The sequence below is a fragment of the Ascidiella aspersa genome, chromosome 4 (assembly GCF_963924565.1).
Source record: "Ascidiella aspersa chromosome 4, kaAscAspe10.2, whole genome shotgun sequence".
NCBI lineage: Eukaryota > Metazoa > Chordata > Ascidiacea > Phlebobranchia > Ascidiidae > Ascidiella > Ascidiella aspersa.
This window is the reverse complement of record NC_139450.1, coordinates 22953970-22976189: the sequence shown is the minus strand read 5'-3', so window position 1 is coordinate 22976189 and position 22220 is coordinate 22953970. Positions and strand designations below refer to the sequence as shown.

The 22220-nt window shown below is 40.0% G+C and overlaps 1 protein-coding gene across 2 annotated transcripts in view; it reads right to left on the bottom strand.

Moving 5' to 3' along the window:
- Nucleotides 1-1134: 1134 nt before the first annotated feature.
- Nucleotides 1135-22220, bottom strand: part of LOC146148718 (activated CDC42 kinase 1-like) — a 43199-nt gene continuing 22113 nt past the window's right edge. The window contains exons 13-20 of one of the 2 annotated variants that reach the window (XM_083388423.1): nucleotides 6090-6168; nucleotides 5571-5800; nucleotides 5269-5372; nucleotides 5085-5190; nucleotides 4101-4849; nucleotides 3774-3945; nucleotides 2878-3134; nucleotides 1135-2703 (exon numbers count right to left, since the gene is read on the bottom strand). In XM_083388423.1, coding sequence (XP_083244549.1) covers nucleotides 2575-2703; nucleotides 2878-3134; nucleotides 3774-3945; nucleotides 4101-4849; nucleotides 5085-5190; nucleotides 5269-5372; nucleotides 5571-5800; nucleotides 6090-6168 — 1826 coding nt within the window. In that variant the 3' untranslated portion in view covers nucleotides 1135-2574. The remainder of the gene's footprint in view (nucleotides 2704-2877; nucleotides 3135-3773; nucleotides 3946-4100; nucleotides 4850-5084; nucleotides 5191-5268; nucleotides 5373-5570; nucleotides 5801-6089; nucleotides 6169-22220) is intronic. The other variant, XM_083388424.1, reaches the window with a different exon arrangement.

Sequence of the window (22220 nt, the reverse complement as noted above, 5' to 3'; positions counted from 1 at the left end):
TTCTTCTGCTGGCAATGATTCAGTGACATGATCTTACTTTATGGGTGCAGTGTTTTGAATATATATTAATATTTCACGGTGTTTTTTAATAAAAACTGTAAATGTTGTTCGATTGTTTGGCCCGCAGCACCATCATAACTATACATTATAGCCCGTTGCGATAAACAGTTGCAAGCCCCTCATTTAAGCTGTGCCTTGTCGAATAATTCATTTTATGTTGCGTTGATTGTATGTAGTTTAAATGCCTAGGTTTGTACTGCATCTTTAGAGATTAATGTTTGTCCTAAAGTAACCTTTGAAATCAGAAATAACGTAATAATTGCTTTTCTTGCGAAACCTAGATTCGAGTTAATTCTATTCCTTCTCGACTCTTCTCTGACTTAAACTGCACATTATCAAGCTTATGATGTCATAAACGTATTTACTCAACCTGACGTTTAGTTTTAACAGTTGTTTGTGACGGAACTTAACCGAAGCTTCTCGTAGGTGGGAGAATATTTTTGGCATTATATCTTGCGGTCTCTTAAAACTATACTTAGCGGTCACCTAAACCAAACCTTAAAAAAAAACTGCCTCTGTGAATGCAATTAAACACGTTTTTAAGTGCAAAAAATATCCGAGGCCTGTCTGATTCACAGGTGCCCTAGCATTTCAATAACACGATTCTTAGTTATCATTTTGTGCGACCCGCAGGGGCCTTTTTGAGTTTGGTTTTCGCCCGCGGCTAGAAAAAGGTTGCCGACCCCTGAATTAGAGCAAAGTTTTTTGTTTTGATTAAATTTAAAAAACAGTAAACTTTGTGCAATGTATGTGTTTTCTATTCGACCGAATTTTTTATGTAATTTCGGTGCAGCCATTCTGTTGTGAGTCAATAGGACTATTTCGTTTCATGAGTCAAAGTCTCCTTCTAAGAATTTTTTTGCCATCTTAAAACTTTTGTTTCGCGCTTTGCGACATTACTAAAATAGCAAAACAGCACCTTGCTTAAGATCACATCAATAAGACTTCACAAATTTGTACAGGGTCGATACTGATACCACCCCAGTATCGGACGAGCACCGATATTAATCAGGTACTATCAAACATACCGACTGTCGGACGTGAAAAAAAATTAAGACTGCCTATGCGGTCGTTAACAGCTAGAAAGTTGTGCACCCCAGACGAAGACGAATATAAGCTTACTGAGTTATGACATGCTTTAGTAAAAACAATGTCAAGTTATCATTAACAAATCGAAACCAACTCAAAATGAGATAAGTGGGCAAACCGAAAACCGAAAATTCGCACTAATAGATATATTTGTTTTACGTAATAAGTAATGATGTATTTTGTTTCTGATTCGACAGGGCATTCGAAATCAAGCGCCAACCGTCGCAAACCTAGTTTTTCTTTGGCAATTATATGGGTTAAATCATTTTGCTCAACGTAATAAAAAAGCATTTAGTCACAGAGTTTGCATTTGAAATATGTTAGTTTTCTCTAACCTTAAAAAATTACATTCTAGTCTGCAACTACAAAGCGCCTTCGGCTTTATGACTGATCAACACAACGAAACATTTTAACAGGAATCGGAAACCCGACATATTTTAATCGAAATAAAATAAAACATAACACGGCGGACGGCGGTGAGCGTTAAAGAGGCGAAACAATACTGTGTTCACTAATAGGACGAAGCGTAGGTAAGAACCACTTCAGGCAGAAGCCACAAGCCGACCGATTTAACAACTCTCATCTAAACGCGCAGTAGCTTATTAATACGAATAAAAGTGAGGTGGTAAAACGAATAAAAATGAAACTGGAATGGAATAGGAATAAAAGAGAAAAATAATAAAGGAGGGTTGTCGATTGTTTTATCACATGCCCAGACGGTCGAATGCTTGGTATTTGTGAAACGGTAACCTCTGTTAAATGAGTGTCAGGACATGAACCTAGGTCGCGATGTACATGCCGTTGATGTGCCGGTGGCTAACTTGAGGAACAGTGGCTTAGGCAGATACTTAGCACATTCAACATTGTTCACAGTATGCGAGGTAATTTGACGGCACTTGTGCTGGGCGAATGTCGACCAACCTTCAACATTCGGTTGTTTTGTCTGCATGCAAATGAGGCTTGTTTTCAGTTCGCCGCCAGTGGCATAACTTGCAGTAGCACCAGATAAGAAACACGATAGAGTCGCGTTGGCCAAATAGTTAGCCGAATGAGGCGAAAAACACCAGCGACAAGAATGAAGGGCAGTGACAAGTTGTGAAAAGCTAAAAGTGCAAAAACAAGATACTCGTAGGCAGCCGAGCCGTAATTAGTTACACATCCTCTTTTATGTGTGACATTGTTTGCTGTCCCAAGCTCACCGTCTTATCTCCCATCGTAGCGATCAATCTCCATCTCGCTTGTCAATCACATACTGCTCCCAGCTTCACGAATGTCACGCTGAGTCGTGATCACGAGATATGAAACGAGCGGTTCGTGAGCTGACAAGGTAGGACAAGCATGTCTTCACAACGACTTTCGTGTGACATGCTTGTAGCCTTTGGGCGCGATCCTATGATCCAGCATCATGGTGCGATGATCGCTTCTCTATTTATTGGATCGACGATGTTGTTCTAACAGGAGTTGCGAAGCAGATTGTAGATCCCATTCACATGATTGGAGAATACGCTGACAGGTGTCACGAGCTGCTAAGCCAACGCCAAAGAGTTGCTCGACCTAACGAAATGTACTTAATTTACAACGACATATAACAAGAGCTGGAAAATCGGAATTTTAAAGGTAATAATTTTAACCGTCAACATAATAACGCAGAATTCCAATTAAAACAAAATTTTGCAGTGACTTTTTACCTTATAGTTAATTAACAACTGCCCAAGTCCATTCTCTCACCTTCAAGTAGTTGATAGTCCGGGACACGTCCCACTCATTAAGTCGAAGGGCGCCTCTGCATTCCTCGTCGGTAACCCCGAACACTTGACCTTGAACTGCAATGACCTTCTCGCCTCGGCCCATCTCAGCGTACCGGGGGCGCGCGTGAAAGGATGACGTGTTACTTTGGGTCGCCGGGGACCGTCGTGGGGGGTAAGTGGAAGCAGGGTCCGCCGTCGAATGGGAAAGCACCGAGTTATACGTGGAACGACTGGGCCCTGGAATAGTTATCAATGTTGGATATTTGTCACTGCGAAATAGTTACTTTAATACCCAGGGAACGGCAACCTACGCCAATGTAACTCTTCAGGCCTGATATTTATTTAAAAAACTGGACACAAGGGCGAAAATGTGTTTTGTAATTAGGTCTTATTTATACATCTATAGTATGTTTACGTTTTGAGGAAATCTTTTCAGCCTAAAGGCGTCGTAATGCATACCCTTGAACTATCAGCAAACGATGTTCACCAACTTAGCTTGCTTTTCAAGAATAAACATAACAGCAAGAGTTTAACGACCCTATTTTAATTCCACAATAAACTAGGTGAGGATTACATTTATCGTGTTCCCCTAAAGTTATTATTACACTTTTTTATTGTGATCGTGCATGACGAGTTGACGACGTGTGGAAATTAAAAAAGTAGATATTTTAACAAAACAATTATCAATTGACCCCTGCACTACACGGCCGTGGCAATATCAAAATAAAATTGTGTGCGTGATGCGCAATTCAGCATATATAGTCGAACATAGAAATAGGTAAAATTAAACTTGCAAAATCGAAAAAAGAAAAGCAGAGGGACTTTTAACCTCCAATGCTGATTGCTAACAGAAAAAATATGTTTTTGACAACTTACCGACAGTGGATTCGAGGGAGGATAAGGTTGAACTCGTTGGTGGGGGAGGTCGGGGTGGGGCAGGCCCCGTTGAACGCACAAAGGGGGCTACGCGGGCGGATGGGGTTGGCCGAGAGATGCCGTTCAAGGGTTCGTATTTTTGTTGGTTTCTCTGCGATCTAGCAGTTGCGGTCTGAAAAGAAAACGAGGAACTTACTACATGGAACTTTACAAATAGACGTTGGATCGCACACTAATTAAGAAAATTTGTTAATAGAAACGCGGGCCTTTATAAATGTTATACTAAAATCATCTTTAGAAGGAAACGGGTTGTAGGAACAAAATTACCTTATTCTCTGGAAGGAGGTAGTAGTGAGTAGAGCTATCCTGCTTTCCATCCTTCATAATAGGAAGGATAACCGGATTGGAACCCGTCATACTAGGTGGGAGGGCAGAAAACACAGTGGTGGTCGACGACTGCGTCTGGTACTTGGGTCTTGAGGTGGGAGGCACTGGCGACGGCGATTTTATTGACGTCACTACCGGTGACGTTGGCGACGGGGTGGATGACCTCAACTGGGTCGGCGAATTGCGGGGAGGGCGGACAGGCTCGCGGGGCGGAATCAAAGGCGGTATCTCACTCCATTTTATCTCTTTCGAAGAACCGGATTGCGTCCGTCGCGGGGTGGCGCCAGAGGTCTCGTTAAAAAAATCGCTCACCCACGAGGGGGCGTCGGAGAGGGCACGGGCGGATTCGAAGGAGGCCGTTGCCCTGTCCACTGATGTCGTCACGAGACTAGAGGCTGATGACGAAAGGGATGAAACGCTGTTGGCAGTTGCGGAGGAATCGCTCCTCAGAGAAGGGGCGTTGTCGCGGAAACCGACGAAGCCGTATTGCTTCATCATTTCGTTTTTAAGGTCCTCAAACTCATTCGAACGAGTCTGCGTCTGTTGGGGCTGAGAGGTATCGACGCTTCTCGACTCGGCGCTATTCACTTGCTTCTGTAGGGAGGAGAGCTTCAGCGCTTTCAGGAGCTTCACCGTTTGATCTTCCGATCCGTCGCTTGTTGAAAAAGGTTTGCACCACGAGTTGTCACCTGTAATTCGAAATAATTGTTTTGAAAAATGAAAAACGTTTTAATTTCGAGGCACAATGGCTGAAGGAGCAGTTAGACATAATCAAAAGCTGAAAAATATAGGTGACGATTTTAAACGTTTTAAATAGGAAAATTCTTTTTATGAAGGTGTGCTACGATTTATCCACAAACGTTTTTTTGTCATTCCTAAGTTGTTACACGAGGAATGACATGTATCTAATAAAGAGCTACTAACCAGTCTCGGTAGGCCAAGTGGAAGATGAAAACACCTCGTCATGGCTGACTGAATCTGGAGCTACTGGATCGTAACGGGGGAAGGAAGTTTCGAATCTCGTGCAATCCTGAAAAATAAAAATAAAACGTTAAAAAACCGGTATTTAATGTGTCATGAAATTAAAGTTTTAGGAAACCACTGTTACCTGTGGCTCAGACGAGCTATCCCGTTTCCACATCTCGTTGTCAATGGATTCGCAAACTTCAGGAAAAGCTTCCGCGAATGGTTTGATGGGGGAAGGGAGTTGCTCTGAAACAAAACAATTAGCATTTTGTAACGTATTACTAACCACTTGGTAATGCTTTTTTAATGTAATGTACATATTTCACACAAGCTGCGAGGTTTTACTTGCGTATTCATAAAAAAATCCAGCGTTGTGTTAACCAGTCTAATTAAAATAAAAACAAATCAAAGCGCCAAATTTTGCTTTTTAAGTTGTAAACTTACTGGGAGGCGATTGTCTGTCCAAGATGGTCGACGGGGATCTGGGAGGCGAATGATTTACCGACAGCGGTGGCACGGCGCGCCGAGGACGAGATCGGGCCTTATTAACCGATTCGGCGGGAAACGAAGCTTCCTTTTCCGGCCTCGGGTCGGTGGCCTGGTTGGTTGCGTCGTCTTCCGAATTTGATTCCCTTTGTTGCCTGATGCTTTTCGAGAGTGGCTGCCACTTTGGTCTGCAATATAACACACTTTTAATACAAGTCGGTACTTTAACACTTGGCCAGTTTAAATTAGTTTATTCAATCTTGCTAACATACTGGCATTAAGCGCGCTAAGCATGGATTTGTAATGTAGCTTCAAATGAATATCACAGACAAGCAGGTCGAGTAAATCAATATCATTTTTTAAAAAGATATAAACTTTGAAGTCAAAAATCTTAAATTAAAATCGACAAAAAATTCAAATCAAAATCGACATCAACCAAAAAATTAGACATTTAGTTAAATAGATTGATAAACATACTTATAGGGTACTTTCTTGTTAAGCTTTTGATGCTTTTTTGAGTCTTGATAAGTTTTATCTGAAGGTTCGTATGGTGAATCTGTAAATAAAAGCTTGGTTAACACAAAGTTAAATCAACAGGGCGTGTAAATTAAGGCATGTATTACATCAGTAACACATCTGATCAACACAACAGCATTAGAGTGTCTAGTAATAGAAAGCGCGGCAAATAAAAACAACGATCATTTTAAATGTCGGGCCACGCCGATATACCACTTATAGATACAACGACGTCGTGACCAATTTCCGCTCTTTGAAACACCCACCGATATTAGTTCTTCGTGTTACGCAAGCGTACATTGCTTTCAGCTTCATTTCGGGCAAGCAAATACGCCGAGAGAGCACTGAGTGTTGGTCCTGTTAGCCACTTTTCATTTACAGATATTCTCTAGATTATGATCATGATATATTGGATACCTATGTGTGTGTCTGTCTCTGTGTACAACATACGAAATCAGGTTACACAATTTTTTTTTTTTCTTATCCAGGTTCACAAACTTCACCTAACATATCTGGCAAATACCGCTACATTTCAACTAATTACTTTTAACCCTGGGAACGAAGATAATGCAGGATTTAACTAAACGCTTTCTCGTTGTTTCAGGTCGCCAAACGGCCAACACATAAGACACAATTCGACTCGTCACAAAATCTGGCTTCCGATCTAATGTATCATAATTCCAATTGACAGAATCCGTTTTCGATTAGCGAGAGGCAACATAACGCCTGGAAAAAAGGTCACCAAAAAACAAACAAAGCAAACGATCGATCGGTACAAGCGGCTCCTTCTCGCTGCAGTATCAGTGATGACGGCTTGACAAGCGACCTGTTATAAGCGCTCTGACGAACGCCCAGCTTCTCTTAAACGTCCGGTCGAAGAAAAAGGCAGCGTCAGGCACACACAAAGCTAACGCGCAATTAGCTGCCTTGCAAACGATAGGAGGCCAGCTCGAATTTGTAATGGGAAGCAGAAACACTTACACTTGACTCCTTACACAAAAATTTCCACGAGAATGGAAAAAAACACCATTGATGTTTAAACGGAAGTTAAGAGGAAACGTCGCAGGCAAATGGCACTCAAACTTTATTCTGTACATTATTTGAAAGTGAAATTTACCGACATCGAGTCAAAGCCTTATGCTAAAGCGAGCAAAACATATGCACCAACAGCGAACCGAGTTTTCAACAGAGGGCAAGCATGTAAGTAGGTAGTAGTAACTCCACATAATGTCGGTGTGTTATCCACAAAAATCCACGAAAAACTAATTAAACCAGCGGTAGACCGGAAAAGGGCCGGGTAGGCGGAAATAGAAAGGAAATAAATAAATGACAATGGTGTGTTACCCAGTTTTTTTAATCACAAAGTTTAACGAAACACCCTCAAATTTGTATCCCTTCCTTTACAAATAATACAAAATGAACCTCTGAAAATAATACACAAACAAAAAAGTTTTTTTTAATAATGTGATGCTAAAATGTATTAGGCCTTTTGCTGAACAACGTTGTTTTAAATTTACAAAAAAATACTTTTCAACAATCAACACGCCGGGACAATGATTAGGAATTCGCAATCGGGGCTGAGTCACATTGGGCAAAACTACCAGCAATTAAGCGTAGAAAGAAATCAAGACCAACTCCACTTTATGCATACCACTATATGCCAGGACACACTAAATTACTGTTGTTGTAAGAGTTTTAAAATATACATAATATCGCATGACGTTTTCGAAGAGTACAGTTTCAGCAAGGCGGCTGTCGTCATTTGAAGATTGATTGCATTTTTTACGTTACTATAGTGTACCCACTGATTCCCTCCCACCCAAATAAAGTGGCATATTTTTACGCTTGGTCTGAGCGTTTCCAGTTATTTTACATTTTACAAGCAAAAAGTATTTGAAGCTGTACTTTAAACTTTCTCGAAACCCATAACAGCATAGACCTTTTGAGAAGAGCACCGCGCAGAAATTTTCTCTTATACCAAAGTAAACAGACTCACGAATAACGTGTATTAGTCTATTTTTAGCATTTTCATCATCCCATTAAAATCAAAACGACCAGACAAAACCGTTGCTATCACAACATTTTATCGTTAAACTCAAACACAAGGCGATCGTAAGTTTAACACTTGAGAGGTAAAGGTTGCCTCACGAATTGGTGGCAACGACGTAGCAAACATACGGTCGCTTACTCATTCGACAAAATTGGGTCATCGTTGCGGTTAACATTACACATGTCGCCAGTTTAACGAGAAAGTGTGGTCACAAAACAAGTAAGGTAAGAAGCAACTGCGACACTAATTTTAAGTCGCTGTATAACCAGTTCATATAAAATACTTTTTTTTACGATAAGTAAAATACACTTTCACTAAGAATCTAAAGCGCGAAATTTTGCACTTCCCCTAATGCCCACAGGCCATTTTTCAATTTAGCAGAGAAATTGCCAAGACCAACAAGTAGAGCATTATTTTTCTTGCAGTGCAAAACTTGCGAGAAATCGGCGGTTATACCAGCATTCGGCAACGGGGCCGTCGGGCTGCTTCCGGCCTAAAAACAGACGCGACGTCTGAGTACGTTCAAGACAATTTTCTGCAAAACAGAAAATAAAATTCTTTGGCCAAAGTTACGCAACGCCGAGTTGTTGTGCGCGAGAAACCTCGTTTACGTAAACCACTCGATTGCGAGTAACCTCTGCGCCCGGACAAACTGATTCTTTCACGTGACCAGTAGGCCACACACTCGCCGGGTTGCTGGGCACAATATTTACTCAGTAGCGAGAGAAAATATACGGAAAGGTGCAGTATGGCTGTTTCTCCCAAACTGGGCGACATAAGCACACACATTCAAACAACCAGGGTAACATGACCTGTTATATGTTGACGGGATGTAGCAAAGGCAGCAGGAAAATATTGCATTCAGTGCAACTTTGTTTAAACTATGTTGTTCTAACTACCAACGCATAGATAATGTTCATATACACAATCCAAACATGTTGAAGTGTTATAATTGTGCTACCTGTACTGATCGAGTGTCGTTAAGTTAATTAGTACGAGTAGTTTGTCATTTTCAATACTCCTGTACGTAGTCGTTTCTAGATTAATAAAAATTCAACCTAGCTACTTTTATACATTTGGTTGTATACCATCAATAGTTAAAATTAATCGTGCACCTAGATAAATTTGAGTCCACATTAATATTTATCAATTGACCCACAAATGTCGCTTATTGCACCGAAACATTGCTTTTCGCTACACTTTGAGTCGTGAATAAACCAGACATGACATCATTCATGAACTGGACATGTTCGAAACAACGACAGATGAATGGAGAGCAACGCCACAGACAATAGCCATCGCATCACCATAGTGGGGCACAATTTTTGAGACGGATTAGAGAGCGCTTTATTTATACACACCGAGTCCGACGGTCATATATGCCGGTCGACGCTACGATCGCGTCAAGACTCAATACGGGATTTTCTCCACAAAGGCCACGGTTTGTTGATGTCTTTAGCGCAATCCAAGAGCTCGTAGCATTTTTAAGCGATTAGAGCGGGCGCACTGGAAAATGCTATTGTGACGTATCCGCCTGATGGGCGCTCATTGGTCGAAGCTCGGTCAACGATGGGTAGCCGAAGGTGGCAACAAACAGGATATTTAATGCCGAGAAGCAAGTGGAGTTCGAGCGGAGATTTGCGACCGCGGTAAGTCATAATCACAACACACAAGACTTACCTTGTGTGATGTACCAACAGCAAAGCTGAGCAATCGACTTGTTGCGCTAAAAATATAGCAGGCTGTTCCGCATATAAACTGTTTAGCTAAAACAAACTTCTCGGAAAACCAATGTCGACTTCTGAATAAAACCGGAAGCGCAGGCGGACAATGGTTTCTGGAAAACTACCAGAAAGAACTAGGATGTTACTTAGCGCCCATCTGGCAATTCATATCCGCAAAACCCTTTAATCTGAAATTTATTTCAGTGATTGGTAACAATGGATAAATAGCTGCCGGAAGGCCTAAACGTTACTCCGAAGAGAGCCATAGATTTATTATTTATTATTAGCTTTGCTATAGACATGCTCGAGTATTTCGGCGAACACGGGATGCCAGCATTTTAAGCGGACGAGGACTTCACAAAATGGCAGCTGTTCTTTGCTTATCAATCGTGTGAGTACGCAATCGCACAGCAAGTCTGGAATGGCCAGTTCGCTGCCGGGATCTAAGAGTCAAACGTGATCATTTTACGAGCACCAGCGACGTAGACCTGGGCAAACAAAGTCCTTGTCACGGAAGCCTGTTAAATCGTTTGTTTAAATTGAATGGGTACTTTAGGTCGCTGACCGAGGCATAGGGTGAATCATGGTAAAGCAGTAAAAAAAATGAATTTGCAGAATACTGCGAACGCGAGAAATTCTAACAAGTCACAGATTAAATTTCCAAGTACATTGGTATTTTAACTGATAAAACATTTACAGAGGAGCACCAAGAATATAGTTATACGTAGAAAATAAGGGATGAAAGGGGGGAAAGTTGATTGACCAAATATAGTATTTAATGAATAAACTTGTTCAAAAATGATGACGCTAAAACTAGTCTCAAAGAAAAGAATAATTGCGTGCAGTTAACAGCTGATGACACTGAGTCGCCCGATATCATTGATTACCGAAAAAAAGGCTGCTTTGGCAAATACGACCGAAAAGTAAATAATGGCATCCAGTATTATGCTAACTTTCGAACTGGGCGTCTGTTAAGTTTTAACAAACATAGGTTCAGTCGATCATGTATTATATGACAAATGTTTTAATTTTATTTGCACCAACTTCTACGCATTTTTTGTATGCGGTGTTGTGTTGCTCACGCTTCTCTCGAACATCATAGTAAAAGGCTAAATATTTCCGCAATTTCAAAAAACAATAAAAACAACTAACAGTTTTAATAAAAAAAGTTGCCACAAAATAATGTGATTTGTATCTAGAGTAAATCAAAACAGTTGTTCGACCACCGAGTTTGTTCGGAGAAAAACAATGACTGCGGTCAGCTCACCTCACCTTTTCTTGCGCTTGCATTAATTTGATTTCTTTAGAAAGTCTGTGAGCAGAAGAAAGTCACAGGTAGCAGTAAGTCATATGAAATATTCGTAGTAGACTAGAAGTAGACCAGATTCAACACAGCAAATTCCCTGGTTGACACGCCAGTGAGCGACTTCTAACAGTAGAGCAAATGAATTGTGTCTGTGCGCCGCGTTTACGCTTTCTATTTCTTCAATGAAGTGTTGCGTCACATGTTCGGGGAGCCAATCGCAGCGCAGCAAAACGTGACGAGCGTGGAGCGCTTAAGAGCATGAGTTCGTGATGAGGAGGTCCGGTTGCTGGAAAAAGGACTTCCTAGTTCGGGCGAGACTCGTGACTGATTGCTGGCCGGGCGCGTGGACACACTGGCGCCGCCCAGCCATTTGTTATGCGCGACATTTCCTCGAGGTGCGTTGAAACGGGAGCACAGTGTTCCGGATTCCGGGTTGAACTGCATATTGGAATGTCGGTAAACAATTCTTGCAATCTGACAGTCGCAGGGGCTTGAGTTCGCGTAAAGCCGTGCATTCGCTGATAGACAGGAAGAGAGATCGGGTTTGGTATGATGCCTGTCACGAGCTTGTAAGTATGACATGTGCCTAGCGTTTGCTATACCCCAATTTAAAAGCACGTCCTGCTAATATTCACATATTTATTATCAACGAACAAATGGCGATAATCGCACCTGCACAATGTGCATCTAAAGCAGTGTGGTATAGTATGGTATAGTTAAAACGACACATTTTAATGACAACTTTTTTCTTTGACGTATTAGTGCCAACGCCGAGTAACAAAATACTTTTTATTTTTATTTTATTTTTTTAAGAATAATTGCCAACGAAGCCTTCGTAGTTAACTTCCTAAGATAAGTCGATGAAAACATTGGCAACGTGAAATTAACGTACGTGATTCGTTTCCATTTAATAAACGAAATGAATAAACTTCCGGATACGCTGGATTCCCATCCTACGTCATATGGATTAGTCTTTTAGGTTGGTCACCTCGTTAAGCATGTTTTCAAAAAAGTTGTTTTAGAATAAAGTTGTACTTCGTTACATATGAAGAGTTATTAGGTTAGTTTATTATAAAGTTGTTGCCCTCTGCAAATTGCATGTCGGACCATGTTGCATAAGTTAGTCCCAACTTACAACGTACAAAAGGTTACAAAAAATGCGACATGTTCAACGAAAGTGTCGATTTCCGGTAAAGATTCACAGACACAGCAGTTTTGTCTCGGACGTTTAATTATCACAAAGAGTTATTTTAACGTTGTACGCACATCATTTTGTCTCCAACCTTTAATTATCACAAATAGTTTTTTAACGTTGTACGCACATCAAAACCAGGCACGTTTTGGTGAAAATAGGCAAAATTAATGTAAATACTGGATCGGTTGGCCGCCTCCACGTTTAGCACTAAGAAGCGATTCCCAAATATAACAAGCATTTAAAATCGCATTATTAGTTATGAAAAGCACGCGGAAACATATAAGAAAAAAGAAACGGTATAAAAGCTGGAGACCAGACAATCTTCAACAGCAGTAAGAAACCAATGGAGAGAATAATCGTTTGTAAGACTATCACAAACACACGCAACAGACGTGGTAACTCATTTCCTTTCGGAGCTATGATGCATCAAGAAAACACAAGACACCCAGTGGCACTCATTCATAAAACGGGTACCGGCGAGCAGGATAAATACTATCCGGCATACCACGTCATAGTAGGAAACAATCGACGCCGCCTAGGGTGTACAATAATCATTCATTGTGTCGCATCAGCTACAACAGGATTACACACCCAGGTATAGTAAGCAGTGTTTATAGCAGACTACAATACAACAAAGACACACATGGCACCTGGTCAGGGGAAGTAGGATACACATAATGAACAACTTCTCAATGACAAGCTGTTGGCATGACGCGCATGAGACCATAACGTACGTCAAACACTGAATAGTATCTAACATTATTTTAACCGTTCAACCGCTGCACTACACGATGGTCATATTTTGATTTTAATTACTCTCAGTTGTTTGCAAAATAACGAGAAAGAATGTAATACTAACACTCCGACAACGAGATTGCTATCACGAGATCGGCTCGTAAATAAACTGAACAATATTTAGTTGTATTTTGATAAATGCCGAAAATGTTTTATTTTATTTTAATTGGATAAGAATATAGGTTTAAAGCATATCGCTACAAGAGAAAAACGGGATATGGTTAAAAAAAAGAGAGTAATAATAACTAAAACAAATATATAATTGGTTGACTAGATTTACACAAAGTTTATAAAGGACAAAATACCTTAACCGACTTAAAAATACTACACAAGTACCAGCTGCCACTCTTGGTAATAATTACGGTAAAATAACCCCTGGTATAAAAGCATAGCTAAAAAAAACTCAAATGAATGTAACGGCAGAAAACTGTACTTTCGTGCTTATAGATAAATTAAGGTTGCGGTAAAAAGAGGCCTTTAGAAAAAAGTTGTATAAACAAAATTAACTACGAAATTGAGAAAAATATAAAACGTTTCACCGAAACTAACCCGTCAGTAATATTTCGAACGAAATGACGACAAGTTAACGTAACCGCGGGCTCCGACAGGGCAGGTAGGCATGCGGCAAAGTAGCAATTAAAAAGCGACAAAAATGCGTTATGCCATCACGACCTTTTAAGGGCGACGGATTAAGTCGAATCGTTAAGCTGTGAGCAATTTGTGCGATTCTTCGACTGACAAAATGTTTATAATTTTTGGTAGTTTCGCACGCTTATTGCAGCGATATACGAGAACCGACGAACAACGTATGACTAATTTGTTTTTATAATTAACTTATATTTTGGGCAAAACTTTACGTGCAAATAAATTCTTAAATGCTGCTTCTTTATTCTGGTTATTGACAATGTGCAGTGCACATAAAAAAACGCCTTGTCACATTCAAGGTCGTTTGGAGGTGAAAGTGTAATTTGGGTGAAGAGTATAATCTGCACATCACTAGCTGCTGGTTTAAGTCTAATCCGATCTAAGCAGCCCTTTCCATCAACCGACAATTTTTTTTGGTTAACAGGTTCGTTAAACCGCCACTTTAAACTACAAATTCACACCAATTTGCCGACAAGAGTTTTTTTTACAATATACAGCTTGCCAAATATCGAAGTATTAGAATATTTATTTAAGTTAAAGTTTATTTCATGCAGTAGATTTTCTAGGGATAAATTATATAACGTATGAATACCGAAAATTAAGAAATTATGAGAAGTGTTTGTCGACTTAAAAACAGTGATATAACTAAAAAATCTTGGATGGATTCCATGTATATTTTTCATTCGGAGAAACTAATGATTTGCGACTGGTGGTGGGAGAAAAAGGTCGTTGAAGAAAACGCCGAAGGTGGCTCGACAAATTTTCGCACAAAATCGGATTATCTTCCGCGCAAAAATAAACAAGTATACAAGTGCGCAAGTCCAAAACTGATGAAAGAAACTGCCCGCCGGCTCCTCGCGCGCTCGCCTATGACGTCACAATGGCAAGAGCAACAAACAACGGAGAGTTCTGATCGACGCAGGACATATCACATAGGCCTAGTTAAGGTTTGAGACGACTCACAGACAAACGAAGCTTAAACTTGTTTGTTTTTTCTCTCGGCTTCGGGCGGTCATTTAAAATTCTGACGCGATAACGACAGCTCACCGCGAACCAGTGGAAAACATTATGACGACCATGTCATAGTGTGAATGGAGAATCGTCATGTTAGGGCGTTAAATGCAAAACACACTTGTTGTCGTGTTGTTCAGCTCGCACATCCGTCCTCGTGGTGAGATTAGGCTGACTGGAGCACCGACAATTGCGCGATACAGAAATGATTTGCCCATATCTAAGATGGCGAAGAGTTTAGTGGATAAATAGAATGGTCATGTTGGAGATGAATCAGACTAGCAAAGTTACTATCTCTATAGCCTCTGATGACTGAAATAAAATAAAAAACAACAAAGAAAAATTACCCTCGAACAGTGCGTTCTAGTGAGTTGCAGGTATAACAGTTATTCGCAACCTTATGAATTGGCGATGGTGTTCCGATGGCCTTAACTTACACGAGTAACCACATTTAAAAACTTTGTAACTATGCCTGGCAGCAACAGTATATCAATTTTATCTAAGTTTTACAGCTTCCACTACAAATGCCTTCAACTACAAATGTTAAATGACTATTTTTTATTATTTTTACATCACATTTGTAATAATGTCCAGTTAATCGTTACTGCAAAGTTTAGAATCAAATGGCTATGGAAAAAAGGGTATTGCTAAAATATTTTCAAACAAAACGAGTCACGATAATCTGGACCGTAAATAACATGAACGCAATTAAGGTTTGACTGGCATGTTGAGTTTTTATATTATGCAAAATTAGGCTCCATTAAACGTGAGACACCGGGACTTTTTATTTTATTTTATAGGTCCCATATTATAATTGCGGGCGGCATTACGTTTTGCAGATGTAATTACAGGCGGCTATACAATTTTTTTCGTGTGTTTTCAGTAAACTATTGGGCGTGTAGTGGCAACACCAGATCGCGACCCGCCTCTGCAGAATAGCGTGATAAGCAGATAGCGCGCTGCAAACCAAACCGAAAAGAGCTTTTACGAATGCGTTTAGCGTCACGAAAACATAGCCAAGCAAGATGAAAGCACGGCAATGGCCGGCGCACTTGAAGCGTGACCGGCACTGACAATCGTTCAGGTGAGACGAAATAATTCGGAGCCAAGCAGGACTTGCACAGCCAGAAAATGCCACCAACGAGCGGTGATCTTGCACGCTTGGAAGCTTCTGACGACATTTGGGAGTTCACTGTGTCTTAAACAATCCACTTAACAGCACATCGGCAGTAAATTGGTGCATCGTTAGAAAACAGATGGACGATTAATGTGATATTTTTCCAAATTGTTTTAAAGTTTTAGAATTATAAGATCCCTGTTACGATATATCGACGAGAAATGCAACTCAGAACGAAATTTATAAAGAACTGAAAATGTTTTTATTAAAACCTTTTTAAAGAAAAAATATTTTTAACATAGTTTTCTGCAATTACATAAGAAATGCTGCTCGTCGAACAATAGAGTGAACACTATTCGTGACAAAGCCGCCAAAATAAGCCGGGTCGCGGGGAGTCACACACGGTTAATCTCATTAGCAGCAAAAGCTGACAGATTCGCCGTTCGATTACCGGGATCAGGCGCAGCTTGAAGCGTTGTGACTCACAACGCAACACAATGGTGTTCCCGCGATCACCTGATGGGGAGAAAAGTGCGATGGCAGCGCGAACGGCGAGTTCATTACATATTGACGAGACACAGCACCAGCTCCGTCGCGCTTGGGTGCCAAGCGACATTTCTATAACCAATTCTGGAGCGGTGGATTGTGGCCAGTTTTAAAGTGGCTTTTTTGTGGGGAGGGGGTACGCCCTTTTACTGCGGGGTGCCGAAACGACTGGAGGTCGAAAGATCAAGTCCGAAACATCAACAAAGTAAAGTCCTTTTCGGTTTTCTCCACGGAGGCGTTTTTTTGTGGTTGTTTCTCGGCTAATTAACAAAGCTCAGGGTTGAGGTTTAGCAACGAACACAAGTATAGGTTAATAAAAACTTTTGGAGATTTTTCCACGGGGAAACTTTATATTTTTTAAAAGTTAAGCAATATTTCCATTTAAAAAAAGAATCATAAAATAATAGTGAACAACCACTTTATTGACCGTTGATATTTTTTTAATATTTTATAAACGTAAACATTAATCCCTTTAATTTTAATACTATCAGTCAAGTAAATACATTTACATACAATGCAATATCTACCTAAAAACTGTTATGGGGCCCATGTCAAAATTATGGTCCATGTAAAAATGTTTTTTTGTCATGTAAAAAAGTGTTTTTAAAATGTGTGCCTAAAAAAGTTGCATTATCACTGATTTCTCTGTTGGCTGAAATCGGTCCAAATACGACCACGCATCACTGATTTAATTACTTGAGTAAAAAATTGTCGGTTAAAACACAGTTAAGGGTCAGATTTTCCAGTATGTTCTATAATAATCGATCGCCAAGAGACAGATCGACGTTGTGCGAGGGTTGATTTCATCGTTCTGTTTAAAAAATACTTGTCAGTTATTTGTCGCGGGCCAATATTGGGAGTGTCTGGCATGTGAACTGCGGAAATTGTTTCTGCGATTCGATAGTGGGATTGGCGCCCGGTACCATGTGGTCATCACCCACCAGCAGACCATATATATATATAAGATCCGGCCTATATTGTTTTAGGAGAAAACGTTTAAGGGATGCTTTACGGGCGATCAAGGTCTCTATAACAAACTCAGCTACATCAAAAATTTAAAAACACGAAAGAGCTCTCAGGGGTGACTCATGTTGCGGATGGCATCACGTTGAATAAAATTCAAAATGAAGTTTCAATTAGCGTGCAGCGAAAACTCGGATTGCGAAATATCTACCGGAAATGCCACGTCTATGTGACTAAGGGGTTGGAATTTGTGTATATCCACTAACACCGTACTCTCCTGTATTGCATGCTTTGCGTGTAAGTATTACTGAAAAGGGTAGCGGACATATTTAATTTGTATGCTATTTTTGGCAAACTTCGCCTCGCTGTCAATTACCGATTGATATTTTTCACTGCGTTATAATTTGTCTAGTTTTTTAACCACTTATTTTAGTGCAAACATCTCATTTACGATTTGATTTCAGTAAATATTGCTTGTAACCACAAAAGTTACTGATTTAAAAAAAAACTTTTCGTTTACATTTGAACAGCGAACCTAGCTAATCATCGCTAATCCTTAAAGCGCCCCGTCTCCAGTATCTGGCGTCGCACGATTGTGACGTCACACGCGATTACTTATGACGACACAGTCGGTGACAAAGGCCGTACAGAACGTGTGGCACGCGGAAGGTAGAAGCAACGGCCAGATGCTGCGAATGACGCCGAAGAGATTTCCCAGAAGCGGAAAATATTGATAGCTGCATAATCGTGATTTCACTGCCGCCAATCACACCGCGGTGGCTTTCTTCCGCGAAAGCTTCAACAGGCCGAGACTTGGGACGGCTGTAGTAGGTTATCTAAACATGTTAGATGTAAAAGTTATGTAAGGTGCGAAACCGGATGGCTGAGCACAACTTCGCAACCCAAAATTGACATTGGCTGACGAGGGTTCTGAATACCTCACACAGCTGCTCGTATTATTTGTTGGAAGGCGTGAAAACTGGAACAGCCGAAAAGGAAGTCAATTGTCTAGACATTTATGACGAAAAAAATCGGGCAGGTAGTGGGCAGCTCTGGCACGACAATGCGCGCAAAATGTCGCGGAGAGTTGCGGGTACAGGAAGGTGAACAGACCGAAAACAACAAAGTCCAACAACGCCGACACATTCCTTTAACCAAGATTCTCGCGAAAGCATTTCCGATCAAATGGGTTTAAGCCAGGGGTGTCCAACATGAGGCATATTTGGCACGCGACCTAATAAAAAATAACACGCAACACCCCTGGTTTAAGCAAACAAACCGAAAAATATTTTTTAACGGCGTGGTTGTAAAAACAGCCAGAAATCGTGAAATGCAATAAAACACTACTGTTCTGTAAACCTTTGTTTTGCATTCTTATTTTTATGGAACGTTGCCAATGCGATTAGAAATCCATGTAGAGGTGTTTGCGTGTAAACACAATAATATTTTTTTACGTTTACAACCAAAAAATAGTTCACTTTTCACAAGGGAGGATATATACATAGTTGTACAATGTGTACAAAGCACGTATACAGGGTCGTTTATGACGTAAATAGCCTACGTCACCGTACTACGGGGGTGGCTGAAAGTCACGTACAGATTTGTTTTTTACTTATGACTCAACGAAACAAAATTAAGAAAGAATTGCGTAGGAAGTTAAAGTTACAGCTAACCCTGTTACGCCCTATATACGAGGTGAAAAATCATCTTACACCTGTTCTGCGTGAAAGGAATAAAAAAACTGTTTTTCTGTGTTTCGTTCTTAAAAAACAACGCTTCCAAATATTAAATTTTTTTAAAGTTTGTTGTAATATATTAGAGACTGAAAACACAACTGAGGTAAAAATATAGTACCAACTACGCCAGTCCGAGAAACGACAATTAATGACAAAATGTGCTTTAACTCAAACTGTATAGTTTTTGGGCAATACACAACGCGTTAAGCAAAGCATTACATTTCTTATTAAAAAAAATATCGGTATGTATTCAGTTTTCAATAAGGTCACATGTGGGATCCTCACAATCGGTACGATGATTTCATACGATTTGAACGCGCAAAATTCGGCACTGATCTTCATTTAACGGAAAGGTACTTTCGTCTTTATGACTTGTGGCCTTGACGACAAACGTATTGTAACAGATAAAAGCAAAATGTAAGCGATGTATGGGCAAGTGAAGAGAATAATGCTGGTATAAAAAAAACTTATTGCTGCTGTATCGGGGACACTCGTTCTCAAGTGTTTGGGTTTAGAATGCGGACAGCGAGGCGACACAAGCGTTCAGTTTACAAGGCCACTTGAAAAGCAGTCGGCTCCTTCTTTGCTGCGTTGTGTACGGGTGCGGATAATAATAAACGTTAACTAACGTGGTAGAAATGAGATAACAAACACATTTGTCATGCTCAACGTATTATCTTGCGAAGTATGTGCGATAACAGATGCACACTGTCGCCTAGTCCTTCGCGCGAGTTAGAAAGGACAATTCAAAGAATGTATTATAGAGGTGGTCTGTTGGATACAGGCGACGACATGCTCGTGAGAAACTTTTTTTCTAAACCGCCCGTGTAAAAAACATGGCTTCTTCAAAATTGTCCTCGACTAACTGGAAAGACTAAACGGCACAGCGTTCTCGAATCTAACTTAAAACACAATCTTTATCGCCCTAAAGTAAATCTGTTACCCCTTTTCTGTGTGTCATTAGCTCCGATTGGACAAAGCTCAGCAACACCTTGAAATTTCTGCCATCTTCATTTCGACGACTGAAAGTTTTTTTTTTCAAATTTTGGTCTGAATTTTATTTAATCAATTGGTTACTTTTTTGACGTAGCGTTATGACCTGATTTCATCACTGTATGTTTAAAAACGTGTCATGCCAAAATAAAACTAAATTTCTGAAAGAAGCTGACATGCATAATTTCGAAACTTGTTTTTTTATTACAGGTGGAACCGTCGTCGGTTCTGGCACCATATTATGTTAATACTATGTTAAATTTAGCCAAAAAAATTTATACTTTTTAGGAAATATACCTAAAGATACTTTGTAATATACCTAAATATAGGAAATATACCTTAACAGCAGAAAATCCAAAATCTATCGCAAATTGAAGGCTGAAATACACAAATTTTAATTTAGCAGCGGAGTACCGAATATATCGCTTGGTGACGGGCATCTACCACGATACGATATTATCGGAAATCGTAGTAAAAACGTCAAGGGAAATAAACAATTTTTAAATATCAATATGTAACATGTAAACATTGGATATGCAAGACCTGACAAAAACTTATTTAAACAGAAACGTTTAGCAACATCCGGTTTGAAAAAAGTATGAAGAAAGGAACCTTTTGATATAAGAATCTCGGAATGGTCTATATCTGGCAATAATTAAATTTAGATTGAGCGCATTATAGTTCTAGGCATATTCGAGTATGTTTGTTTAGCGAGGTCGCGCATCCAATACCGAATGGTTTGGATAAATCACTTCTATTACAATATTGTTTCAAACATTGTGGTCGAACACGGAAACTAAATCGATATATAAAAGTAGAAACAAATCTAAATGCGTTCTTGTCTAAATTAAGTAAAAGTAAAAATAGGCATGATTTGAAAGCATATGACAATATGAGAAAAGGCCAAATTGCTGTATATTATCCATCAAACGCTGCATTGCCAAGCGCAAAAACAAACGAATGTGAAACACAAACACACATTAGGATTACGCGAATATGTATTTCTGTTATCTATAGAGCATCAAGGTTTGATCGATAAGATATTTTGCGACAACAACAAGATATGAGCACTGATGTGACCCAATCCAAATAAACAGAAACAGAGCGAGTCCAAGGTTAAAGCTCCATGTAAAGTCTTTTGGAAAAGTATTCTCCCACATAAGGAGTGTCAACAAAACAGTTGACGATCGAATTTAATAGACAAAAATAATTCTTGCAGAGTAATAAATAAAATTCGTTTTCGCTCAGTATTTAGAAAACACAGTTGCATATTTTGAAAAACTTGTCGCTTGTTGCTGTCAGTACTACGTGTGTGATTGCGCGTTAATTATTACAGTAATTTATCTATTTACACCGCACAAACAAAGGAATATACCTGATCGTGTTTGATAATAAATACTTACATTTTTAAAAGCATTAAGAGTGAAAAAACGAAAAACATAGGAAAAACACTTTCTTTCTCCCACCAATCAGCAGCAGCAAACGAAAAAACTCGATAGGAAACAGAAATTGGTTGCTGTCCTAATCAGCCAACAGAAATCGATTGAATCTTACCCTAAAATGATGGCGCCATGGCTTCCTACTGAGGGACGAATACATTTCCGGCGTCCGCCCGAGAGATTTCCCACACAAGCCGGCGTCGAGTCGGCAATTGCAGTAAAAAAACAAGTGCGGTATAAAGTCGCATAAAGGTCACCGGTGAACGGCGTTTGCCTTATAGGTCAACAATCTGGGCAATACCTTCTGATGCGAAATAATTCAGTGGATCATTACCACAACAGCCAACAGATCCCATAACTTGATACTGAAAGCTACAGACATACGAACAAATCGCTGGGCGTTAGCTTGCAGCACAATGAAATATAATTTCACTAGAATGCTGCGGGATTTGTAGTTTGGTGATTTGTCTGCCAATCAATGCGAGGCAAGTTAAGAAATGTTCGACCGATAGGCGGAAATAAGCAAGGAGGCAACAGTCGCCGGTAGGACGCTTGATTATCATCTGCGAGGT